Genomic DNA, 27,734 nt, shown 5'->3' with positions numbered 1-27,734 from the left:
TTGCACAATTTCTCAAAACAAGTTGCATACATTATTAAATAAATCTCGTAGACCTGACGAGACTGATGTGTTTACTTTGTAAATTCACATCAGAATATATGTACCATCCTGATATATAAAGGACCTATAGAATTAAATGGTATGTATGTATGTATGTATGAGTCCAAGTGTATAAAACCAACACTGAGGAGCCATGAAAGACTGGACTGATTGTCTGAGATTCTGTGCTCAGAAGGGTTGTCAAGCAGCAAGTCCATAGAAATCAGTGTAGAATATCTAGAATCTCAATAAACAGGTGCAAGAAGACTTGATAGTACATCATATATGTAGGAGGAGACCCTTTTAATGCAGTAAACTTACCTCCGGGATCACATAGAACGGCAGCCAAGGCTGAGAACAGGGAGCCACATCCATTCAAGATAACCACCTACGGGACAAGGGACATAGCCGGCGTGTCAGCAGCCAGAAACAAGCGGAGGTCAGTAAGATAATACCAATACTACTTACATTTTCAGGGTTTAAAGGACTCGGAGCTTTACAGTAATATGTCAAAAAACGCGCCACCTCCTCCCGTAAACTAAGAGGAATGGAAAAGTCGTCTTAGAAACTGTGACGGAAGAGTAAAAGCATACACAAGGAATACAGGGTTCTTCTTTATTTTGGAAACGTGCCATACTTTCTTAAGGGGGCGGGGGGGGGTTATTCCCCAATCATTTTCCAGGTACCTTCTTGTAATACTCACAAGGTATGACCCTTCCAGTCCGGATACTGCAGCAGTGGCGGCTCGATCACATTCATGTCGCTCTCCGTCAGCTGCAGGAGAGTAACCACAGGAAAATCAACATCAGCCATATACGAGACATAATTATTTACAGAAAAAGGGGAAAAAAAAAAAAAAAAAAAAAAGTACAGTAAGGCTTTAAAGGGCCCTTTCATGCACTGACGAAGTGGACACATTGCCATTGATCTCTACATCACTGCAGCCACAAGCCTCCGCCTGATTCATCCACTAACGGAAAGTTAAAGTAGTAGTTGTCCTCTACTTGGACAACTTCTTCTCATACCTCACGTTTGGTCCCGATAAAATAATAAAGCCTACACTCACCTCCAGTGCCGGCGCCGTTCCCGCGGTGTCGGCACTCGCTGTTATTACAGCCGGTGCCCTTTATGTGGCCACCTGATGCCAGACCTGATCCGATCTAGATCATGATTTCTGCTACACATAGCAGAGCTGATACGGTTATATGTAGCACAAGTGATCGGATGATCGCAGCTTCACGTCTCCTAAGGAGATTATTGAACACAGTAAAAAAGTAAAGAAAAATTTTTTAAAAAAGACAAATAAAAAAAAAAAAATTTTTAAAGTTTTTTTTCTTACAAATGTTGGAATTTGTTTTCACCACTAAAATAAAAACAAACAAAAAACTATACACGATCGTTATCTGCGTACTTGTACTGACCTGGGGAATCATATTGCCAGTTAGTTTTAACATATAGCGAACATGGTAAACAAAAAAACAATTATGGAATTGCACATTTTTTTGCAATTTCACTGCACTTGGAATTTTCTTCCCACTTTTCAATATGCTATAAGGTAAAATCAATGGTGTGATTCAAGAGTACAACTCGTCCCGCAAAAAATAAGCCCTTAGGGTAGTTTCACATTAGCCTTTACGGCCGCCGCTAAGCCCCACCCCCTGCCGCGCCTTCGCCGGTAGCTCCGCCTACCGGCGCATGACGCTACATGCGTCCCCTATCTTTAGCACTGGGGACGCAGGCCGAGCGCAGGTATGCGTTTGGCAGCGCATGCGTCCTTTTGACACTGCGCCAACCACACCAAATTGCTACAGGTTGCGTTTGGCGCTGGTCGGCGCAGCGTCAAAAGGACACATGCGCCGCCAAACGCATACCTGCGCTCGGCCTGCGTCCCCAGTGCTAAAGATAGGGGACGCAGGACGCATGCAGCGTCATGCGCCGTAGGCGGAGCTACCGGCGGCGGGGCTTAGCGGCGGCCGTGCGCAGCCCGACGCTGCGGCCGTAAACGCTAATGTGAAACTACCCTTATACGGCTATATTGATGGAAAAATTGAAGAAAAAAAAAAAAAAAAAAAGTTATGGTTCATGGAAGAAGGGGAGCAAAAAACAAAAAACAAATGTGCAAAAATGGAAAAAATTGCAAGGTCATTGAGGGGTTAATGGGACTGATGGTGATGTCCGAGCGCTGAACTCAGCTGGTTGTGGTCAACCACTGCTCCATTCACACAGGTCCTTCAGCGTCCACATATAAGGGTATGTGCACACGTTGCGGATTCTGCTGCGAATGTTTCCGCGTGGATTTTGCCAAATCCGCAGGTAAAATGACCTGCGTTTTACCTGCAGATTTTCTGTAGTTTTTGTGCAGATTTCCCCTGCATTTTTACACCTGCAGATTCCTATAATGGAAGAGGTGTAAAAACGCTGCGGAATCTGCACATAACATGCTGCAAATTCAAAACCGAAGCAAATCTGCGCGGAAAAATCTGCAGCATCTGCACAGCAGAATCCGCAAAGTGTGCACAGACCCTTATTGTGATCAGTTGGGGTCTCAGCGGTCGGAACCCCCCCCCCCACACACATTGGGGAAGTTGTCCCCCATTCACATGGATAGAGAATAACTTCCAAGCTTGAGTCCGATCCCTTAAAGCCATTGTTCATCCCACGTTAGAACTTACCCTCTTAGACATCAGATCAAAGCAAAGTTTATTCTCGCTTGTGCCGAAATTGATGATTCCCTAAAAAAAGAACAGGAAACAAACAGTGCACGTTACCAATTTTGGGGGCTTTTCTGCATTTTCAGCTTATCATTCCAGAAGTAAGTATTTCCAGCAGAAGCAGCACTGCTTATACAGCTGATGGATTTGTTTTGAAGAGTAAGAAGTCCATCTCCTGCCCTGACCTCCATGATGAAAACTACACTGGTACATTGTAACAAACTTTCAGCTGTCAAAGTCGATTCAAACTATTTTGGTCTAGAAAATATACAACGTTGTCCTTGTGTAAGTCGCACGTCTGAGATATTTTAATTTGCTTCCAAGAAATGAAAATGGTGAACCAGAAAAAAACAAAACCCCCAGAAGATACAAGATGGCATTACACTGTAACAATATGGCGCCCCGCGTCCTCACCCCATGAATACAGATACCGATAGCTTTGGTGACTCACGTTGGGGTTCTTGTCTTCATCGTACTTGTCTTCGTGGTACGCTCTGTACCCCTCCTCGGAGGAGCCCCGGAAGCCGCTCAGGATGTTCCCCCGGGTGGAGAGATAGGGGCTGCAGTACTGGTTACAGTTGTAGACGTCTCCTTGCGGGGGCTCCTGCGCTTTGCCCGTTACGCCCTTACCAGCAATGTCGCCCTCTTGAGAAAAATTGGCAACTGTGTTTGGCATGACTTCTCCACCTCCGCCCTGGCGGATCATGCCCAACATCTGGGCAAAAAGGGTGAACATTCGCAACTCGTGTTGGCGGTCCAGCTGCAGCCTCCGCTCTTCGAGACGCAGCCTCCGTTCCTCGGCCTCTTGCTCCTGCTCCATCCTCCGCTCTTCCATCTGGAGGAAGCGTTCTTCCGATGCTCGTTGCGCCATCAGCATCTGTGAGATCAGATCATTTAGTGGTTCGCGGTCTTTTCTTTTTCTCCAGAACCTTGGGTGGCCGCTCTGTCCCGATGACCCGGCCATGTTGGATTCACTAAAGCCTGCAAGGCACAAACACATGAACAAGCTGGGGGGCAGTGGGGCTTTCAATATGGCTGGCATTAAATCTCCCTCCCAGCTTTCCTGGGATCCTGATGTCCCTGCATAACGAGACAGATCTGACCTTCAGGAGCCTGGGAAGTCTAAAAACCTTTAAGTGCAATCTCTAGGCGCCGCCGTCGTGCACTTACCTGTCCGATCAGCTCTAAAATAAATCATGTGCTAACGCATTTTAGGACTACGATTCCCCATGTCATTCCCCTCTAAGTGGGTGCGGACGTCCCCCTAAATGATAGCTCTGTCCTCCACTGGAATCTCAGGACGTGTTTATCCAGAAGACAACAGCGCTCTGTGTGCCGGCCGGCTGTGCGTCCGATCCGCCGAGCACGCTGTGAGCGTCTCAGGACCGGAGTAAGACGGCTGCACCTCGCACAGTCGTGCAATTATTCGCTGCTGCCAATGCAATTTAACCCCCTATCGTCTGCACCGGTGGAGATAGCAAAAAGCCATAATGGAAGAAGTCATTGGATGGTTGCATTTCAGCATGCTTTATCTCTGGACAGTGCCAGCCATATCCACAACACATATATATATATATATATATATATATATATATATATATATATATATATATATGCAAAAAAATAAGAGAGAGCATGAATTGCACCTCCAAAAATCACACATTGATGTAATGCCGCTAGGCAAACATTTATATAACTGAGCATGAGGTTCTAAGTTTAACATTCTGATCAGCCTGTATGAAGCCCACTGTCACGTCACACCTCGTAAGCGGTCCTAGCGCCCCAACGGAGAGGAGCTATGCAAAAGCAACGCAGACGGCCCGGTGTCGCCAGCACAAAACCACAGCAACAATGGCCGCCACACAGCACCAACACCAAAAGAAAGGAGTCCCTGTAGCCCCAATGAAGCGGAGCCACACGCCGACCACCGCCATAGCGGCAATGCACCAGCAGGGCAGACGGCCCGGTGTCCCACAGCGCCCCTGCTGCAAGACCAAGAGGCATTATATCATTGTATGATTTTTTGAGACGCTCTCCACTCTTTTTTCAGCATATTGCATGATCTGTCCTTTTTTTTTTTTCTTTGGATGTGCACTCCTCCCATTTGGCACAGGTGATTTTAATTCGCTGGATACTGCAAAGTAAGGGGTGTAGCCCATTTCTGCTCTGGTTGAAGAGCCTGATGGACGGGGTTTTTGTTGCTCCTCAGACTTGGTGCTGTGTGGCGGCCATCGTTGCTGTGGTTTGGTGACACCGGGCCAGCTGCCCTGCTGGTGCATGGCCGCTGCGGCGGTGGTTGGCGCACGGCTCCGTTAGGGCGGTAGGACCCCCTACTAGGTTTGGCCTGACGTGGCAGTGGGCTTCATACCGTCTGATCAGAATGTAAGAACCTCATGTTCAGTTATGTATAGTTTTACCGAGAGGCATCAGAACAGTGTATGATTTTTGGAGGTGCTGTCCTCTCTCTCTTTTTTTCAGCATAAGTATATATTTATTTCTATTTAAAAAAGTATATAAAAGTTTTATATGGCGCCATTTAGAATGTATGAAAAACTTTTTTTTTTAACAGGGTTCACACTGCAGATATAGTATGTACAGAGGATCGAGTCATTATGGTGCAGCAAAACTCGTTTTTTTTTCAATTTTTTTTCAATTTTACCCATCATAAATGAATCTTTGTTTTTTTGTTGTTTTTTTTTGGGGGGGGGGGGGGGGGGGGTTTATAGCCCCTCTCGGGGATTTGAGCATTTGGGCCTCCAGTCTCCTGACCCTGCAGCCAGTCACTGGTGGTCACTGCGGTGGTCTTCGGTTAATAGGATAACAGTGTGTATGGAATGGACCTCTGGGCCCACCGTGAAGCCTTACCTGAGGGGGACGCACTGACATCTGCCGTCACTTCCACTCTCGATATTGGGGAGTCCGGGGCCCCCCTGTCCATCATGCTCTGCTCCTCGTCCTCCTGCTCGGCCCCGGAGTCCTGTATATAGGTCATGGAGGGCGGCTCGGGGGTCAGACATTGCTCGTCAGACTGCACCTCCTCACATTTGATCTCCATCAGCTCGGGGTGTTGGGTGTGACTGTATTGGGGAAAGTGACCGTGGAAGCCCTCGGAGAGCGGACTCTGCAGGAGCGGGGGCCCCAGCACCCCACCAGGGGCCATGGCCCCGTAGGAGATGGTTGGGCGGTGGGTCAGCACCCTGTCCATGACTTCATAGAACTTCCAAGCTCGGCCACCCCGCAGGGTCTTGCTGTTGTCCTTCAGCCGGCGGTACTCCAGCTTCATCTTCTTGATCTTCTCCCGGCACTGGTCGCCCGTCCGGTGGATCCCCTTCTCCCTCAGGACATCTGCGATCCGGTTGAAGACGTGTTGGTTCCTTAGACAACTCTCCAGCTCCATCTGCACCGACTCATTGCCCCAAAGCTGCAGCAGCTCCACCACCTCCGGGTCCGACCAGTTACTGCCGCGCTCGTACTTCTTCCCACGGAAATCCATGTTCTAGGGAGATGTGGAAAGAAAGTGAACCCCGGACTCCTAAACTACATGATCCCCTGCATGGAAATGCTCTACACCCGACCAAAGCTGCTGCAAGGGACAGATGCTATACACCTCGATGCTATAATTACCGGGTCTGCATGTAATAATTCTAGGATACGGCTACGGGGTCGGATATGATAATTCGGGGGTCAGATATAATTATTTAGTCGGATATTATAATTCCGGGGTCCGGCTATGGGGTCGGCTGTGGTAATTCGGGGGTCGGTCGGCTGTGGTAATTCGGGGTCGGCTGTGGTAATTTGGGGGGGTGGTCGGCTGTGGTAATTCGGGGTCGGCTGTGGTAATTTGGGGGGGTGGTCGGCTGTGGCTATTCTCAGCGCTGTAGGGTTATGATGGCTGTGCGGACAGTATCTCTGGCCTTCCTCCCTGTGGCCGGGGCTGCTGGCTGCCCTCCTCCTCCTCTCAGTCACCGGGCCGCCATTCCCGGGATACACCGGAGCTGAGGATTATGCCGGCGGCCACAGCTTTATCTCGGGTCAGCCATGGTCCGGGCCGTCCTCTGCGGGTCACTCGGGTGGGGGAGGGGTGCTCCTGGCTTTCCTGGCTCGGCACGGTCCGGCTTGGCACAGCTCGGACCGGTAGAGATGCGGGCGGCGGCTCCGGGATCACATCCGGGTCCGTGCACATGCGTGCTGCCATTATTCCGGGATAACTTTGGTCCGTGTCAGTCATCGTGTGGCCGGGAGGGACTGAGCCAACCCTCCCCCTCCCGGCAGCGGAGCGCCCTCGTGTGCTCAGCGAGTGCTACTGCAGCCGCGCCACCACACAGGCTCTAGGACTGACAGAGCACGCTGGGGGTTGTAGTTCTGCCACAGGCAGAAAGGCTCCGCGTGCAGAAGGGAAAGCAAGCTCTGGTGAGGCAGCATCCCTACTACACAGAGCGGCCTCCTACTGCGTCCCCCGCAGATCCCCCATAACAGGGCGTCCCCCGCAGATCCCCCATAACAGGGCGTCCCCCGCAGATCCCCCATAACAGGGCGTCCCCCGCAGATCCCCCATAACAGGGCGTCCCCCGCAGATCCCCCATAACAGGGCGTCCCCCGCAGATCCCCCATAACAGGGCGTCCCCCGCAGATCCCCCATAACAAGGCGTCCCCCGCAGGTCCCCCCCCCATAACAGGGCGTCCCCTGCAGATCCCCCCCCATAACAGGGCGTCCCCTGCAGATCCCCCCCCCATAACAGGGCGTCCCCCGCAGATCCCCCCCCATAACAGGGCGTCCCCCGCAGATCCCCCCCCATAACAGGGCGTCCCCCGCAGATCCCCCCCCATAACAGGGCGTCCCCCGCAGATCCCCCCCCATAACAGGGCGTCCCCCGCAGATCCCCCCCCATAACAGGGCGTCCCCCGCAGATCCCCCCCCATAACAGGGCGTCCCCCGCAGATCCCCCCCCATAACAGGGCGTCCCCCGCAGATCCCCCCCCATAACAGGGCGTCCCCCGCAGATCCCCCCCCATAACAGGGCGTCCCCCGCAGATCCCCCCCATAACAGGGCGTCATCCTCAGTGAATGTTCAATAAAATACACTATAGGAACAAAGAAGCGCAGTAGGGTCTTATCTGATGATGATGGTGTAAAGATATATAAAATCCACTCACCCGCTAAAGGAGAGATCAGGCGTATGGAAAACGTCAGCTGCTGCACGTCCAAGTGGTCAGACAAGTGACCGCCAGTATATCGCTTCTTAATGCACAATCCAGTTATTTTAAAAGATCAATCATTTAAATGGGAATAAATGATTGATCTTTTAATATAACTGGATTGTGCATTATGTCAAGCAGCGCATGAAAGTCCGAAAAATAAGTTCCTTAAGAAGCGATATACCTCAGTGAATGTTGAAAGTTGTATTAAACTGATAATGGTAAGACCAGGCAGCGGCTGATGGGGCTACTACTCCCATCAGCCTACACCTCCCGCTGCTAATAGCAGAGGCAGATGATGGGAGCATTCATCAATCAGCGCCTGCAGCGTAGATTCCTCTGTATTTTCTATAGCCAGCCAGGCAAAACTGACAGCTGCAGGGCTGCAACCCCCAGCTGTCAGAAATAGCAAGGCTGGTTATCAAGAATAGAGGGGACCCATGCTGTATTTTTTTATTATTTAAATAATTTTAAAACACGGTGTGGGGTCCCACCCATTTTTGACAACCAGGCAAGCTAAAGCAGACAGCTGTGGGCTTGTATTCTCAGGCTGGTAAGGGGCCGTGGATGGAAATGGTGCCATTCCTCAGCGACGTGTGTCACCTACAGCAGCCGTGTCCTCCCCTTTCTGGTGGTAATCAGGAGCCTTATTTTGACTCACCCACCCCAGATACATAATGTGGATATTAGTAATCAGTCTGGATTGAGAATTTCCCCACGATCTAGCACTCCTATCTCACTGGACATATCACCATCTAGTGGCAGAAACTGGAAACTCGGTACAGAACAGACTAGCTGCATCAATTACAATAATCACGTTTACAACAATTCCATATCAATCTTTGTAAAAGAGACAATGCAGATTTAAACCCATACTGAATATTACCTGTAACTACTATTACCCATATAATAATCTTTATATAGCGCCAACGTATTCCGCAGCGCTTTACATTTCAACCCTTCATATACAGTGCCTTGCGAAAGTATTCGGCCCCCTAGAACTTTTCAACCTTTTCCCTCATATCATGCTTCAAACATAAAGATACCAGATGTAAATTTTTGGTGAAGAATCAACAACAAGTGGGACACAATTGTGAAGCTGAACGAAATTTATTGGTTATTTTAAATTTTTGTAGAAATTCAAAAACTGAAAAGCGGGGCGTGCAATATTATTCGGCCCCTGTAACTTAATACTTTGTTGTGCCACCTTTTGCTGCGATTACAGCTGCAGTCGCTTGGGGTATGTCTCTATCAGTTTTGTACATCGAGAGACTGAAATTCTTGCCCATTCTTCCTTGGCAAACAGCTCGAGCTCAGTGAGGTTGGATGGAGATCGTTGTGAACTGCAGTTTTCAGCTCTTTCCACAGATTCTCGATTGGATTCAGGTCTGGACTGTGACTTGGCCATTCTAACACCTGGATATGTTCATTTGTGAACCATTCCATTGTAGATTTTGCTTTATGTTTGGGATCATTGTCTTGTTGGAAGACAAATCTCCGTCCCAGTCTCAGGTCTTTTGCAGATTCCAACAGGTTTTCTTCAAGAATGGTCCTGTATTTGGCTCCATCCATCTTCCCATCAATTTTAACCATCTTCCCTGTCCCTGCTGAAGAAAAGCAGGCCCAAACCATGATGCTGCCACCACCATGTTTGACAGTGGGGATGGTGTGTTCAGGGTGATGAGCTGTGTTGCCTTTACGCTAAACAAATCGTTTGGCATTGTTGCCAAAAAGTTCGATTTTGGATTCATGTGACCAGAGCACCTTCTTCCACATGTTTGGTTTGTCTCCCAGGTGGCTTGTTGCAAACTTTAAATGACACTTTTTATGGATATCTTTGAGAAATGGCTTTCTTCTTGCCATTCTTCCATAAAGGCCAGATTTGTGCAGTGTACGACAGATTGTGACTGTCCCACCTCAGCTGTAGATCTCTGCAGTTCATCCAGAGTGATCATCGGCCTCTTGGCTGCATCTCTGATCAGTCTTCTTGTTTGAGATGAAAGTTTAGAGGGACGGTCGGGTCTTGGTAGATCTGCAGTGGTATGATACCCCTTCCATTTCAATATGATCGCTTGCACAGTGCTCCCTGGGATGTTTAAAGTTTTGGAAATCATTTTGTATCCAAATCTGGCTTTAAGCTTCTCCACAACTGTATCACGGACCTGCCTGTGGTGTTCCTTGGTCTTCATGATGCTCTCTGTGCATCAAACGGAACCCTGAGACTATCACAGAGCAGGTGCATTTATACGGAGACTTGATTACACACAGGTGGATTATATTTATCATCATTAGTCATTTAGAACAACATTGGATCAGAGATCCACAATGATCTTCTGGAGTGAGTTTGTTGTACTGAAAGTAAAGGGGCTGAGGCGTGGCTTGGATCTCACACAGGGAGGACGTGCCTTACAGCAGCTCCCGCTTCCAGCCACAAAATTAGCCTATTTTGACACGGACGAAAGTGGCAAAATCGATTTTAGAGCGTCCCGGGCTTGGAGAAGAAGGTGAGGGGCGGTGGAGAGAAGAGAGAGGCTGTTGCTCTCTGCCGGGACACTGGAGCACAGAGCGGCCTCGTGGGGAGTGCTGTGGCGCCGGAGAGAGACGGGCGCCATCTTTACATCCCCCTGCGGATAAGGCCTGGACACCGGACCACAGGAGGTCCTCGACAGAGGTGTGAGATCGCGAAATAAGGAGCGGTCTCGCCCGTTGGAGCAGAAGGCGGTGAGGGGCGGCCGTGGTGCGGGGACCCCCCGGTGAGCTGTTTTGTGGGGACTGCTACTCTGTGTCCGAAGGGCCGGTTTTTGTTGACGGCCCCCTGTCTCGCTGAGACTGGGTCGCTCTTGGACCGGGGGATATCACTATCACTCTCCCCTCATAGGAGTGCTGCTATCTGCAGATCTGTGAGCCACCGGTGAGGAGGACATTGTGACATTCCTGAAGCGCCGCGGGGGGGAGTTGGCGTTACCCTGTCCCTACCCCTACCAGCTCCAGCAGATATTCACGGATGTTTCCATATATTAGCCCCCCACCCTCCAAGCTACATGGGGCTATTTACATATAGAATAACGCACTACTAGACTTTTTCTTGATGCACGAATGGTGAATTAAGGGCACGCTTCAATCAAGCAAAATGGTCAAAACTAACAAAGAACGTGCAAAACCGTTGGCTGCAGAGGCGTATCGAAGCAAACAGGGTGACATGGATACATTTTTGAAAAATAAATCTGCATCGACTAGGCCTAATGCTAAAAGGCTACCTACAGAGGTTGTGGAAGAGGAGCATGTCGAGGACACAGACTCCAGTGATGATGCTTCAGGCAGCGATGTTACTCAATCAGACTCTGGGAAACTTTCTGGATCGGTTTTTAAAAAATTATTAGCACAAGCTATAAAACCATTAGTAAATGAGATATCTGGTATGAGAGCGGACTTGCTACATATTGGTAATAGAGTGGAGTCCTTGGAGTCATCCCAGTCCTCTATCATTAGCCACTCCAATGCCATGAGAGAGCATCTGGACTATCACAGAACACAGCTTAACAATTCTTTTCTGGCCCTGGAGGACCAGGAAAATCGGAGCCGCAGGAGGAATATACGGATAAAAGGTTTGCCTGAAAGTGTTTCTACAGAAATATTAGAAAAATCTACAAAAGAGATCTTCGCCCTCTTAATTCCACAAGAAAAATGTGATCGAATTGTAATTGAAAGGGTGCATAGATCACTTAGACCAAAGCCAACGGAACCCCCGAGGGATGTGATTTGCGGCTTATTGAGCTATTTGGATACCAATGCTATTTTGTCTGCCTCCAGAGACATTAAGAATCTTTCTTACGAGGGATCTGTTATTCATCTTTATCAGGACGTTGCGCCGTCGACCCTTGCAAAAAGAAGAGTCCTAAGGCCCCTCCTGGAGGTGTTACGCTCACGAAAAATTTTATATAAATGGCTGTTTCCGTTTGGTATATCTATACATGGAGACGGCAGGCAAATAATGGTTCGGACCCCTGAAGATTTAGCCAAAATATGGGACACTTTTGACATTGCCCCTATCGATATTCCTTCCTGGCTACCTCTGGACATGGATCATCGCACACCTCCCCCTGTCCATGCTTGTGCAGGAGGGCAGGGTGACTGGGTCTCAGGAAAGAGACGTTAGACTCCTAAAAGAGGGAAATCTGGAGTGGAGAAGGAGATACCACCCTGAGCTTTCTTGTGTTTCTTTCGGTTACATTTTACCACTACTGGAGCCGGACCCCTCGGTCCACTCGGACATGTTCTAACTCACTTTAGCCTGCCAAGTTTGATGCTTGCTTGTATGTTGCTGATATAATCTAATTGCCGTATAAGTTAACATGTGCCACTCGTGTGTCGGAAATGTTATTTCCTGCTCTGTTATGGGAGGTATGTTTGACCCCCTACCTCTGCTACAGGCAGGTAGTTGGTTCTTGTTATATTTCTCTTGTTTTATCTTAGTAATTTTTAGGTTTTTTTATTTATTTTTTTTCGTTTCTTCGTATTTTTCTAATTTCGGTGGTTTGATGACAGAGGAATTCTTATTATTACTTCCCTTACTAAACTATGGGTGATAAGGGGAACTTCGCCACTATGACAGTGGCCTCGTATAATGTAAAGGGCTTACGCTCCCCGAGTAAGAGAAGCCAAGTAATGAATCTTTTGCATTCAAAGAAGTCTAGTATAGTTTTCCTGCAGGAGACACATTTTAAAACAGGGAGAGTTCCAGATATGTCTAGATCTCGCTACCCAACCTGGTATCACAGTGCGGGCGGTTCAGCGTCGGGTGGAGTGAGCATTGCTATAAAAAAAAAAGTTCCCTTTATTTTGAGTGATTGTTTATCAGATTCAGAAGGCAGGTACATTATAATCAAGGGTTTTTTGGCCAACACTAAGATTACCCTGTGTAACTTATATGCCCCAAATAGGAATCAGGTTAGCTGTGTAAAACATTGAACACTCTAGAACTTTTTACTGAGGGTCTGTTGCTGGTGGGAGGGGATTTTAATGTATCTTTGAACCCAGCTTTAGATACTTCGTCGGGCAGGTCGGCTCTCTCTCAAAGGGCACTGAGAAAGTTACACCTTTCATTACAAAAATTGCACCTGATAGACCCTTGGAGAATGTTTTTTCCTTCGGGCAGAGATTATACTTTTTATTCCCATCCGAATAATAGCTACCACAGAATTGATTACCTATTGATACAAACAGCTAATCTCCCATTAGTTAAAAAGACAAATATAGATATCATCTCTTTCAGACCACGCTCCCATTTTTCTGGACATAGAGATAAAAACTTTACCACTGCCGGCTGGGTCATGGTCCCTGAATGAGACATTGCTGGACTCTTGACTCCCACATTGCAAAACTGACAAACACTCTTGACTTCTTTTTTCAAACTAATTTACACTCCGGCCCGCCCTTGCCTGTGGTATGGGAGTCACATAAAGCAGTAATGAGAGGGGAATTTATAGCTCTAGGCTCCTATTTGAAAAAAGAAAGAATGAAAAAGGTTGTGTCCATTCTACATCAAATTAGTTCCTTTGAAAGACTACATAAGAGATCTCAAGTAAATAAAATATTATCTGAACTGACAGATTTAAGAACCTCACTAAAAAACCTTTTAAATATTCAATCAGCGAAAATCTACATGAGAAGTAAGCAGAAGTTCTATCTTCATGGCAATAAAAGTAGTAAGCTCATGACATCCTTACTTAAGAAACAAAAGGAAAAGACGTTTATTAGACAACTTAGAGCTTTAGATGGCTCTTCAATTTTCGAGACTGCAGATATTGCCAGAGAATTTAGAACCTTTTATGAAAATTTATATAATTTAAATATACCGGATAGTATGCAGGAGCCAATCACAGCCTTAGCAAAAATAAAAGAATTCCTGACCCCACTAAATCTCCCTAAATTAACTCTTGAGGGCCAGTCCTTGTTGACTGCCCCAGTTACCCCCAAAGAAATTTTGGATAGTCTTTCTACTATTCCGAACGGAAAGGCACCGGGTCCAGATGGTCTCCCCATTATTTATTATAAAAAGTTTGTAAAACCATTGTTACCTCACTTAGTGGCTTTGTTCAATTCCTATTTAGAAGGCCAGCCCCTCCCTAGACAATCCTTAGAGGCATACATCACAGTCCTCCCGAAGGAGGGTAAAGATCCTAATTTGTGCGCTAGCTATAGACCAATATCACTACTTAATGCAGACGTTAAAATGTGGGCAAAAATATTGGCAGGTAGATTAAGCAATTTCTTACCTAAACTAATTCATTTGGATCAAGCAGGCTTTGTGAGAGGCAGGGAAGGGAAGGATAACTCTACTAAAGTCATTCAATCTATAATGTTTGCTAGGACTCGGGATGTTCCCTGATGCTCTTGTCGACGGATGCCGAGAAGGCTTTTGACAGAGTGAGCTGGAGGTTCATGGAACAAGTAATGATCAGGTTTGGCTTTCCCCCTCAATATATAACAGCAGTCCTCTCGCTTTATTCTCAACCGACGGCCAGGGTCAGAGTCAACGGCACCCTGTCAAATAGTTTTGGGATTAATAACGGGACCAGACAGGGTTGTCCCTTGTCGCCATCTTTGTTCATTTTAGTTATAGAAACTTTGATACAAAGCATCAGACAAGACCAACGCATAGAGGGGTTGTCGGTGGGTCGGAGGTCATTTAAAACTCTAGCTTTCGCAGATGATCTGCTTTTCCTTATCTCTAACCCATCCCAAGCATTCCCAATTATCCTTCAGGCATTTCATCAATTTGGTATCCTTTCTAATTTTAAAATCAATTTAACAAAATCTGAAGTGTTAAGCGTTGGTCTCCCCCACTCTCAGACCTCCACTATTCGTACGCAGATTCCATTCTCTTGGGCTACTAATTCTATTAGATATTTGGGAATAACGATAACCAGAGATCCCGCCAACCTATTTCAAAATAACTACACACCTTTGGTCCAGAGGGTCAGGGGCCTGATGCAAAAATATAGCTTACCCACTTTATCCTGGATGGGTCGTATTAATGTGTTTAAGGCATATATAATGCCTATTATAATGTACACCATGAACATGGTTCCGATTCGGATTCCCCTGACCTTCTTTGGAACGTTAAAATCCCTTATTGGAAAATTTATTTGGAAATCAAAAAGGGCTAGGTTGCCATATAAGTTTCTTTCTCGCCCTATTTCTTCTGGAGGTTTGGGGGTTCCAGACCCTCTTTTATACTATAAGGCTATTCATCTCAGTAGATGGTTAAAGTTGGTGTCCTGTGCTGGAAGGGAGGAGGGGGATAGTGTTGACTTGGCTCTATTAGGCCTGAGGGGTTTACCGTATCTTTGGACCAAAGCTAAACCGCCAGCCTCTCTTAGGCTAGATGAAGTAACTACAACTACGTTGCGTATTAAAAGATTGGTTATGGGAGAGCTCCCGGAGGACACCTTCCCCTCGACATTGACACCGATCGGTTTAATACCCTATCTGTTGGAATTAGACTTTCAAGACCCATACAATCTATGGTCCAACCTTCCTAGAGAAACGTTGAATAGTTTTTAATAGTAATAGAATCTTGCGGGAGGGGTTTTGGCCACCGGATGCATTGACTCAACCAACAAATTTTCTACAAAAACAACATATCAGACGTACACTTTTACAGTTTGGACGGAGATTCCCGTCTAAATCTAATTGGTCCTGGTTAGATATTATGATAAAACTTCCACCCCCACGGCTAAAAATTCTGTCCCGCATTTACTCACATCTCATCTCTCCGAATATACATTTTAAACCTTCGTTTGTATACTCTTGGGAAATGGAACTCAACACCACGTTTACAGAGGACCAAATATCTAAAATGCTGTCAAATGCTCGGGGTTTTTCCAGATGTGTACTCCTGCAAGAGAATTCTTATAAAATATTAACCAGATGGCATTTAACTCCGGCTAAATTATTCCAGTTGGGCCTCGCGGATAATGATGATTGTTGGCGATGCCTTAATTCTAGAGGACACCATTCACATATATTCTGGGACTGCCCTAGACTGAGGGTTTTTTGGGATGGAGTTGAACTAGTTCTCAAAAAATTAAGACTAATAAAGGTTAATCTTAAAGCCACGGAGGCTCTCTTTTCATGTCCGTCGAAGGACTTTCTACCAAAAAAACATGGTCTTCTCCCACTGATGTTAAGTGCGGCGAGACAGTCAATAGTTGCTCATTGGAAAGATTTAGCTCCTCCCACTTTGGGAGAATGGTATGCTAAAATAAATCAGATTTCTCGCTTAGAGGAGCTGTCTAGCTGGGAAATTTATAATCATAGATCTTATGTGTTGACTTGGGCCCCGTGGAATAGGTATTTAGAAGACAACCCTCTTTAAGGGCATTTTAGAGTCTCATGGGTTTACCTGGATTTGACGGCTTCTGCACTGGGGTTCCTGGTCTCTCTGATCAAATGTGATAGCCCTAATGTAATGTGCTATGTTATTTTCTGAAGTACACCCATTCAGTGTTTGTACTCATGTCGTCAACCACATTATGTTAATGTTGTTGATATTGTTTATGATTATGTACCCTTTTTCCCCTTCCCTTTCTTTTTCCCTTTTCTCCCCTACCTGCCTTCCCCTTATTTTTTCCCGCCTCTTCGCCCTAAACCAACCCTTAAGTAATATTTCGCCAAATGCATCTGGGAACTGGTGTTGTGTTTAATGGTGATGTTTAAAATTCAAAAATAAAGAATTTACAAAAAAGAAAGTAAAGGGGCTGAATAATATTGCACGCCCCACTTTTCAGTTTTTGACTTTCCACGAAAATTTAAAATAACCAATAAATTTCATTCGACTTCACAATTGTGTCCCACTTGTTGTTGATTCTTCACCCAAAATTTGTAGCATGACATGTGGGAAAAGGTTGAAAAGTTTCAGGGGCCGAATACTTTCGCAAGGCACTGTTCAAGTCATAAGTAGCAAAGCTAAAGGTGATATAATAAAGCAAAAGTAATGACGACCCTGCTCCTAAGTGCTTACAATCTACAATGAGGTGGGGGAGACAAAGTACAATGATTGTCCAGCCAGCTTGAGGACATGGGGGGGGGGTAGATAAAGGCTGCATGAGTTGGTCACCAGCCCATATTTGTGGTGCTTTTGGATGTGGTGGTGTTGAATGGAGAGTTATGTTTCGATAAATAGTGAATGGACTTTATATTAAAGAACTTTGATTAGGGAACGTGATGGGTCGCTCTAGACACATGTGTTTTTAGGGAGCGCCTAAAGATGTGTAAGTTGTGGTTTGTCCTAAGTTCTCAAGGTAGCGCATTCCAGAGAATTGGTGCAACTCGGGAGAAGTCTTGGAGACGGGGAGTGGGAGATATGGATTATGTGGATATTAGTCGAAAGTCACTTGCGAAGCACAGAGAACAGGTAGGCTGATGAACAGAAAAGATGGAGCAGTTGTAGGGAGCCGCACTGTAGCGAGGATGGGTAGGGTGATATATGGGGGAGGAGATATATGGGGGGCCTCACTGTGGAGAGGATGAGTAGGGTGATGGATGAGGGAGGAGATATGAGGGGGGGCGCACCTTGGAGAGGATGGGTAGGGGGATAGATGAGGGAGGAGATATATGGGGGAGCCGCACTGTGGAGAGGATGGGTAGGGGGATAGATGAGGGAGGAGATATATGGGGGGGCTGCACTGTGGAGAGGATGGGTAGGGTGATATATGGGTGGGCTGCACTGTGGAGAGTATGGGTAGGGTGATATATGGGGGGGCCGCACTGTGGAGAGGATGGGTAGGGGGATAGATGAGGGAGGAGATATATGGGGGGGCCGCACTGTGGAGAGGATGGGTAGGGGGATAGATGAGGGAGGAAATATATGGGGGGGACCGCACAGTGGAGAGGATAGGTAGGGGGATAGAGGAGGGAGGAGATATATGAGGGGGCCGCACTATGGAGAGGATGGGTAGGGTGATGGATGAGGGAGGAGATATATGGTGGGGCGGCACTGTGGAGAGGATGGGTAGGGTGATAGATGAGGGAGGAGATATATGAGGGGACCGCACTGTGGAGAGGATGGGTAGGGTGATAGATGAGGGAGGAGATATATGGGGGGCCGCACAGTGGAGAGGATGGGTAGGGTGATGGATGAGGGAGGAGATATATGGGGGGGCTGCACAGTGGAGAGGATGGGTAGGGTGAGGGAGGAGATATATGGGGGGGCTGCACAGTGGAGAGGATGGGTAGGGTGATGGATGAGGGAGGAGATATATGGGGGGGCGCACTGTGGAGTGGATGGGTAGGGTGATAGATGAGGGAGGAGATATATGGGGGGGCGCACTGTGGAGAGGATGGGTAGGGTGATGGATGAGGGAGGAGATATATGGGGGGGCCGCACTGTGGAGAGGATGGGTAGGGGGATAAACAGTCACAGGGCCGTATTGGCCATCTGGCATTTCTGGCAAATGCCAGAAGGGCCGATACTTGTAATGGCAGCTCGATATATCGCCCCCTCCACATTGTCGGCGGGTGTTCCAAAGTTCAGTTCAACAGCGATCACACCAGGCATTAGCTTGCCTTGCGCACATGATTGCGCCGCACTAGACAGGAGAAAGTCGTCCGTCTGATGTCCTGATCTCTAGCTGCAGTGAGGTAACATCGAAGTAGGATGGGGGGGCTGCGCTGTGCTGTTCTGTGCTGCACCGGACATTCCTCCCACTGCAGCATGTGATCAGGACATCAGACCGCTCACTTCCTCCTGTCTAGTGTGATGGCGGGGCATGAAAGTATTTACAAAGCACAGTGCACAGGTTGGGTGGCCGCCTGCCCCCAGTGTACGGGTTGGGTGGCCGCCTGCCCCCAGTGTACGGGTTGGGTGGCCGCCTGCCCCCAGTGTACGGGTTGGGTGGCCGCCTGCCCCCAGTGTACGGGTTGGGTGGCCGCCTGCCCCCAGTGCACGGGTTGGGTGGCCGCCTGCCCCCAGTGCACGGGTTGGGTGGCCGCCTGCCCCCAGTGCACGGGTTGGGTGGCCGCCTGCCCCCAGTGCACGGGTTGGGTGTCCGCCTGCCCACAGTGCACGGGTTGGGTGTCCGCCTGCACACAGTACACGGGTTGGGTGGGGGGTGCACACTGCACACATTTTTCTATACACTGATAATTTTTTGGGTGGCGCTGGGTTCAGCCATTCAAAAAGGGGGCGTGGCATGCAGGAGAAGACTGGCCAATGAGCATCAGAGTGATGAAGAGCTGATTGGCCAGTGCTCCTGTCCTCATGCACTGCCCGCCTCTGAGGGAGAGAGCCAGCAGACCAAGCTGTGAGGTCAGCCATGTCTGCCTGTGTGCGCTCCCAGGGACAGATAGAGAAGCCACTCAATTCCCCACCCTCACATCTTCTCCTGCTCAGCTCCACAGCCCCAGCAGAGAAGGGGAGAGCAGGGGGGAGGTGCTGGGAAAGTGCTGCTGTGAGCAGGAGGAGCTGCACAGCATATCAGCCTCTCCTGCAGCACTGAGGAGTGTGTTACTTGTGTGTGAGGTGTCTGTAGTGTGTGTCTGCAGGCCGTCTGTATTGAACTGATGTCTATTCCCCCCCCTATGGTCACTGCAGCTGACATTTGTAATGTGGTTGTTTAGCACATTTGATTGGCTTAACAAGTAAAGCAAAAGTCGGCACAACCTGTCATTATTCTATGATTTTATTCTACGACACTCGTATGTGGGCTGGTTAATTTTTACTTGTGCCAGGGCTGCTTTTTGGTCCCGGTGCGGCCCTGGACAGAGGTGCGCGAGGAGATGTAGGGGGGGGGCCGCACTGTAGAGAGGACCGGTAGGGTGATAGATGAGGGAGATGTAGGTGGACCGCATTGTGGAGAGGACTGGTAGGGTGATAGATGAGGGAGGAGATGTAGGGGGCCGCACTATGGAGAGGACCGGTAGGGTGATAGATGAGGGAGGAGATGTAGGGGGGGCCGCACTATGGAGAGGACGGGTAGGGTAATGGATGAGGGAGGAGATATAGGGGGCCGCACTATGGAGAGGACGGGTAGGGTGATAGATGAGGGAGGAGATATAGGGGGCCGCACTATGGAGAGGACTGGTAGGGTGATAGATGAGGGAGGAGATGTAGGGGGCTGCACTATGGAGAGGACCAGTAGGGTGATAGAGATGAGGGAGAAGATGTAGGGGGCCGCACTATGGAGAGGACCAGTAGGGTGATAGAGATGAGGGAGGAGATATAGGGGGCTGCACTATGGAGAGGACCAGTAGGGTGATAGAGATGAGGGAGAAGATGTAGGGGGCTGCACTATGGAGAGGACGGGTAGGGTGATAGATGAGGGAGGAGATATAGGGGGCCGCACTATGGAGAGGACTGGTAGGGTGATAGATGAGGGAGGAGATATAGGGGGCCGCACTATGGAGAGGACTGGTAGGGTGATAGATGAGGGAGGAGATGTAGGGGGCTGCACTATGGAGAGGACCAGTAGGGTGATAGAGATGAGGGAGAAGATGTAGGGGGCTGCACTATGGAGAGGACCAGTAGGGTGATAGAGATGAGGGAGGAGATATAGGGGGCTGCACTATGGAGAGGACCAGTAGGGTGATAGAGATGAGGGAGAAGATGTAGGGGGCCGCACTATGGAGAGGATTGTTAGGGTGATAGATGAGAGAGGAGATGTAGGGGGCTGCACTATGGAGAGGACCGGTAGGGTGATAGAGATGAGGGAGGAGATGTAGATGGCCGCACTATGGAGAGGCCCAGTAGGGTGATAGAGATGAGGGAGGAGATGTAGGGGGCCGCACTATGGAGAGGACTGGTAGGGTGATAGAGATGAGGGAGGAGATGTAGGGGGCCGCACTATGGAGAGGACCAGTAGGGTGATAGAGATGAGGGAGGAGATGTAGGGGGCTGCACTATGGAGAGGACCAGTAGGGTGATAGAGATGAGGGAGGAGATGTAGGGGGCCGCACTATGGAGAGGACGGGTAGGGTAATAGATGAGGGAGGAGATATAGGGGGCCGCACTATGGAGAGGACGGGTAGGGTAATAGATGAGGGAGGAGATATAGGGGGCCGCACTATGGAGAGGACCAGTAGGGTGATAGAGATGAGGGAGGAGATGTAGGGGGCTGCACTATGGAGAGGACCAGTAGGGTGATAGAGATGAGGGAGGAGATGTAGGGGGCCGCACTATGGAGAGGACTGGTAGGGTGATAGATGAGGGAGGAGATGTAGGGGGCTGCACTATGGAGAGGACCAGTAGGGTGATAGAGATGAGGGAGGAGATGTAGGGGGCCGCACTATGGAGAGGACGGGTAGGGTAATAGATGAGGGAGGAGATATAGGGGGCCGCACTATGGAGAGGACTGGTAGGGTGATAGATGAGGGAGGAGATGTAGGGGGCTGCACTACGGAGAGGACCAGTAGGGTGATAGAGATGAGGGAGGAGATATAGGGGGCTGCACTATGGAGAGGACCAGTAGGGTGATAGAGATGAGGGAGAAGATGTAGGGGGCCGCACTATGGAGAGGATTGTTAGGGTGATAGATGAGAGAGGAGATGTAGGGGGCTGCACTATGGAGAGGACCGGTAGGGTGATAGAGATGAGGGAGGAGATGTAGATGGCCGCACTATGGAGAGGCCCAGTAGGGTGATAGAGATGAGGGAGGAGATGTAGGGGGCCGCACTATGGAGAGGACTGGTAGGGTGATAGTGCGGCCACCTACATCTCCTCCCTCATCTCTATGGAGCGGACCAGTAGGGTGATAGAGATGAGGGAGGAGATGTAGGGGGCTGCACTATGGAGCGGACCAGTAGGGTGATAGAGATGAGGGAGGAGATGTAGGGGGCCGCACTATGGAGAGGACCGGTAGGGTGATAGAGATGAGGGAGGAGATGTAGGGGGCCGCACTATGGAGAGGACCGGTAGGGTGATAGAGATGAGGGAGGAGATGTAGGGGGCCGCACTATGGAGAGGACTGGTAGGGTGATAGATGAGGGAGGAGATGTAGGGGGCCGCAGTATGGAGAGGACCGGTAGGGTGATAGACAGATGAGGGAGGAATGAATTTAGGACCAGTACATTTTGACAGAGGACCCAAAATTTTATCTAGGAGGATTCCATTGTAAATGTATATGGAATCACTTTCTGAAACTATTGGTTGCACAGGAGGGTCTATTAATGACTTATGAATTTTTGGAACAATAAATATTACAGAAGTAACCAGATTTTCAAAAAAATAGAAATTTAAATAATCATCGATAATTCCATTATATGTAGCCTCTTCCAAAATAACTTTGATCTCCTTTTGAATATCAAACTGTGGGTCACTCATAAGTTCACTATATACCTCACGATCCTACAATTGTCTCTTAATCTCGAAAACATATTTACCTGTGTCCATGACAACGACAGCACCACCAAGCTTGTCAGCAGGCTTAATGTCGCTGTCATGGACCAAGGATTGCATAGCTATCACGGGTTTACCGTGGCAGAGGAGAGCCAGAAGACAGCAGTGTCTGATTTCCCCTACTCCTGCACTGAATAGAAGCAAACTTTATATTAAAACGGTGTAAATTTATTTTGGCGGTGCAGGGGTTAATCTGCTCTGAGAGCTCCTGAAGCAGAGACTCTCAACTGTGCACTGTTAGCCACTCCCATCTCCTATATAATCTAGGCCCCTACTAGCACTCATTGTCAGAGATATCTTATGCTGCATGGCTGGTGGTTGTTGTTGTTGGTTATTATTGGAGAAGGTGTTTTGTGGATTTATCTGCTACTGTTGCTAGGTTTTGAGTGTGTGATAATTCCTTTTCATCTCCTACTTTGGTTTAACCACACCTTCCACTCCCAGATGTTTACCTCTGTTGTTTGTGTGTTTATTTATATGATTGCTATTTTCCTTTATCCCTGTTCATATTACCTAGTTAGTCTGGTTGGTGTATTACAGTACACTACTGCTCCCCTCTTCCCTGGGTGGGGGAAGGGCACAGACTGAGGACAGATTCAGGAGCTAAGGCAAGGTACGTGCCCCCGGCGTCTTCACCATCAGTAGTAATCTAGGGACAGGGAAGGAGTCCCTGGTCCTAGGACACCTGACAACAGACTCATAATAGCTTTATATTCCTCCCAACTCAAATTGGGGTGTCTGAACTCATTTTTATATTCTTAAGTTTAAACACCTCATTTTTCACAGCTGACATAAAAGTTTTAATAACAGGTATATTCATATTAGGCAAAAAAAAATGTTTCTTAAAGACAATGATTACTCGTGTAGACTCAATTCAGAGATGCCCGATTTCTTTAAGAGCGGATTTTAAGAAAACCAATATTTTAACCTTATGAAGCTATAGAATTTTTGCATTGAAATCTCCCAGTTCAAACCAGTTGACATGGGATGTAGGACTAAATGACAAGCGTTTACTTAGGACTTTCATTTCAACATCAGATAAACATCCCTTTGATAAGTTTATCACGAGGTTGGTTCCCGTCATCTTGTCGCCATTTGTTTCGTCTGTACTCTGACTCTTTTTCTGTTTTCGGTAATGCCATTTCCCGCCTCTCCGTTTCCGCTCGTGCTGCGCAGTGGATGAGCTAAAAGACCATCTAAAAAGATGTTGTCATTAGAAGATGTCACATAACTGTTATTTTTCTTTGGTGTGTAATTGCCATCCCGCATCTGTGGCTTAAAATTCGGACCATCCTTTTGGCAGTTGTAAATAAAAACCATTTTGGTAATCGTCAGCATCACGATTCCATTTTATTTTTCGTTTAATATCCCCCAATTCACCATGTATTTTCAATAAACCGTTGCTTACAGATTCTTTAACTTTTTTTAGGCTTCTCTTATACTTGATGTGTGTTTGCAGGCCGTTTTTGAGGCCCCAATAGATTTCTATGGGGCCGAAAAACGGCCCGCAAAAATTCATCATATGGCCATGAAAAAAATATAGAGCTTGCTCGATATTTCTCACGGCTTACCGACATGGCCGCAATAGATTTCAATGGTGCCGCAAAAACAATGGTAGCTTGTTTTTGCGGTCCACCGTATTTGCGGAATGCCGTATTTTTTTTCCCACCAATTTGTCAAAACAGGGAAAAACGGCGATCCGAGAAGGGTTTTTGCGGCCCGTTTTTGCGGGAGACCGTGAATATCACGGCAATACAGCCCGCAAAAACGGGCCGCAAAAAAACACGGAACGTGTAAAAGAACCCTTACAATCATCGGATTTCGATCCACGAGTCTGGACTCTGTCTCTGAGACACTCTGTATCTCCTGATGTACATAGTCCATATTTAATAGCAGCAGGTCCATTGCATATTTTAAATGGATTAGGTCTAATGCTGGAACGTAACCTCTAGGCATCCTTTACATTTTGTAATATTCTTTCAGGGAGGTTGGATGCAATTGCAGTGTAATTAAACATTTCTTATTTAATCCATACTTTTTAGGTCTGATGTTCAGGGTGTAAACAGAAATCCAGCATCACGTTCAATGGCTCCCAGAATCATCTCCTCATCATCATCCACCATATAGGTAAAAACTTAATTTGTCTCTTTAGAATAGATAGGGTTAGACATTTTGAAACTTTGAATCCACACAAAAACAGTAATAAATAACATTTCCCTCATGTCTGCTTTACATCAACACCTAACATTTTAGAAGGTTTAAAAATGTAGCAGTATTTTTTTTTTTTTGTTGGTTTGTTTTTTTTAAGGAAATTTACAAAGCTTGTTTTTTTTGTTTTTTTTTTTTGTTTTTGGTTTTTTTTTAGGGACCAATACCGTTATGAAGTGACTTTGGGAGTCCTATATATTGGAATCCCCCAAATCCATTTTAAAAACAGCACCCCTCAATGTATTCAAAATTGCTTCCAAGTCGTTTATTTAACCTTTCAGGTGCTTTTCAGGAATTAATGCAAAGTGACATGACCGGAATGCAAAATTGTATTTTTTTTTTTTTTTTAGCACCTAAGTGTTGGAAGACTTAAAGATCGTTATTTGGCCATGAATTGCCATCGCAAACATTAGGACCACACGGTCCAGATATCAAAGTGCCGATGGGGATAAAGAGAAAGCCCCTCACACTCTGTTAACCATCTAGATGCTGTAATCACTTATTGACAGCAGCATCTAAGGGGTTAAACGGCCATGGTCAAGGCCAACACTGATCGTGGCTGATGCAACAAGTTAAAAAACAGTAAGGCTGCATCATAATTTACCAAGAATGATTACTGTAGAACATTGAAACTGCATTGCTGCCATAGAAAATGGGGAAAAAAGTGGAAAAAGCGCTATATAATGTACCGTATATATGGAAGATGCATTTTTTTTTTTGCCCAGGAGAGGTGACCTATCAGGATAGGCTTAGTAATGAAACACCGTTGGCACAACTCTGGTATAGGTGGTGCACAAGTAGGGGCCCAATCCGTGGTAAGTGTAATATAAACTTGGCACACACACGTGGATTTCAAATGCGAAGTGGTATTTAATAGAATGCAGTACATACAGTCAGTGACGTTTCGGTCTTATGACCTTCATCAATGTACTGAAAATAAATTAATGCAATTATTTAACATCAAATGAAATAAAGTATTTACATGTACAAAGAATTGGCTGGGTACAGGATAAGGAATACATGAACAATATAGGCCAAGAATCATCAGACATCAGATAGCAGACGGGCATAAAAAACCTATATTGCTGAGGATAACAATACAAAAGAACAGGTAATAGAGGATGCACATACCCCTGTACTGTGCTGAAAGCTTTGGTGTGTGGGCAGAAGAGCCTGTGAGACCAAGAGGTGAGGTCAGGCTATTTATGTATACCGCCATATAGTGCCAATATGTGCAGATGTGAACCGCTTACATAACGATGATGGTTCAGTAGAATGCTTGTGGCCGTTTTTCTAAAATGTAGAAAGACCATGCCGCAATTATTATTAAGTCCCCCGTTATAGAGAAGGCAAAAAGAAGAAGTACCAATGGTGTCTTACCGGTCCGTTAGTGCACAGTGTACGCGTCAGCAATGGACGCGGCATCCGCCGCTTGTCCCGGGTGCTGGACTGAGCGTGGCCGGCAGTGTTTATATATGAAAGAAGAAGCATGGCGGCAGGGCGGAAGTGTGAGATCGGAAGTAGCCCGGGCGTGCGGGTCACCGCCACCATGTTGCGTTCCACCAGCCGTGGAGCATTATGGGAGGGGGACCGGCCAGCGCCGTGTGTGTAAACAGTGTGACGCCGCAGTGGGTGTGAATATACCTGCCTCAGGACGTGCCATCTTATTCAGTGGTGGTAGATGAGAACTTAGGTGCTTCTCTAAAGGAATCAGGCGGTGCTGTACAGAGGAGAGGTGACATCTTGTGCTCAAGTGATGGAAATTTCATAATATTCATGGTTGTGTATTCTGTAATAAAGAATACATAGGATTAATATCATGTTTATATAAATCATACATCAGTAGAGCTCAACCTAAAGGGGTAAAGAGTGGGTTAGTTCATCATAAAAGATTGAATGTCATAGTCCTTATTTAACCCCTTAGGTGCCAGAGTATTGAGCTCATGTATCCAGCATGCCTCTCTCTTTTTGTGGAGGTGGATACGGTTGCCCCCCCTGCGGGGAAGATGAGCCTGTTCTATGATTTGGAATTTTAGCTGGGCAATAGTGTGTCCTGCGTTAACAAAATGAAATGGAATGGGAAGCAATAGGTTTTTACACCCAATGGTGGATTTATGCTTCGAAATTCGATTGCGTATTGGTTGTGTGGTCTCCCCTACATAAAGTAATCCACATGGGCATTTAATAATAATCTCCGTATTGAGCTTATACCTTAATGTGGATTACTTTATGTAGGGGAGACCACACAACCAATACGCGATCGAATTTCGAAGCATAAATCCACCATTAGGTGTAACAACCTATTGCTTCCCATCCCCTTTCATTTTGTTAACGCAGGACACACTATTGCCCACGTCCTGAGGCAGGCATATTCATGCCCACTGCGGCGTCACACTGTTTACACACACGGCGCTGGCCGGTTCCCCTCCCATAATGCTCCACGGCTGGTGGAACGCAACATGGTGGCGGTGACCCGCACGCCCGGGCTACTTCCGGTCTCACACTTCCGCCCTGCCGCCATGCTTCTTCTTTCATATATAAACACTGCCGGCCACGCTCAGTCCAGCACCCGGGACAAGCGGCGGATGCCGCGTTCATTGCTGACGCGTACACTGTGCACTAACGGACCGGTAAGACACCATTGGTACTTCTTCTTTTTGCCTTCTCTATAACGGGGGACTTAATAATAATTGCGGCATGGTCTTTCCACATTTTAGAAAAACGGCCACAAGCATTCTACTGAACCATCATCGTTATGTAAGCGGTTCACATCTGCACATATTGGCACTATATGGCGGTATACATAAATAGCCTGACCTCACCTCTTGGTCTCACAGGCTCTTCTGCCCACACACCAAAGCTTTCAGCACAGTACAGGGGTATGTGCATCCTCTATTACCTGTTCTTTTGTATTGTTATCCTCAGCAATATAGGTTTTTTATGCCCGTCTGCTATCTGATGTCTGATGATTCTTGGCCTATATTGTTCATGTATTCATTATCCTGTACCCAGCCAATTCTTTGTACATGTAAATACTTTATTTCATTTGATGTTAAATAATTGCATTAATTTATTTTCAGTACATTGATGAAGGCCATAAGACCGAAACGTCACTGACTGTATGTACTGCATTCTATTAAATACCACTTCGCATTTGAAATCCACGTGTGTGTGCCAAGTTTATA

At 47.2% G+C, this 27,734-nt stretch overlaps 1 protein-coding gene and 1 long non-coding RNA gene across 5 annotated transcripts in view; one reads left to right on the top strand and one right to left on the bottom strand.

Moving 5' to 3' along the window:
* ACCS (1-aminocyclopropane-1-carboxylate synthase homolog (inactive)) overlaps positions 1-7,034 on the bottom strand; it is a 32,293-nt gene extending 25,259 nt beyond the window's left edge. The window contains exons 1-6 of one of the 3 annotated variants that reach the window (XM_073578553.1): positions 5,616-7,034; positions 3,202-3,731; positions 2,712-2,771; positions 743-813; positions 508-577; positions 361-427 (exon numbers count right to left, since the gene is read on the bottom strand). In XM_073578553.1, coding sequence (XP_073434654.1) covers positions 361-427; positions 508-577; positions 743-813; positions 2,712-2,771; positions 3,202-3,731; positions 5,616-6,243 — 1,426 coding nt within the window. In that variant the 5' untranslated portion in view covers positions 6,244-7,034. Of the gene's footprint in view, positions 1-360; positions 428-507; positions 578-742; positions 814-2,711; positions 2,772-3,201; positions 3,732-3,920; positions 4,167-4,511; positions 4,737-5,615 lie in introns of those variants that run through there. The other 2 variants (XM_073578555.1, XM_073578554.1) reach the window with 2 other exon arrangements.
* The window catches only part of LOC141092421 (uncharacterized), a 34,544-nt gene continuing 11,791 nt past the window's right edge, over positions 4,982-27,734 (top strand). For both annotated transcript variants that reach the window (XR_012232791.1, XR_012232790.1), the window contains exons 1-2: positions 4,982-5,132; positions 24,384-24,468. This is a non-coding gene — a long non-coding RNA (uncharacterized lncRNA). The remainder of the gene's footprint in view (positions 5,133-24,383; positions 24,469-27,734) is intronic.

The sequence above is a fragment of the Dendrobates tinctorius genome, unplaced genomic scaffold (assembly GCF_039654945.1).
Source record: "Dendrobates tinctorius isolate UK_male_01 unplaced genomic scaffold, ASM3965494v1 ptg000059l, whole genome shotgun sequence".
Taxonomy (NCBI): Eukaryota; Metazoa; Chordata; class Amphibia; order Anura; family Dendrobatidae; genus Dendrobates; species Dendrobates tinctorius.
This window is presented reverse-complemented; position numbering and strand designations above follow the sequence as displayed.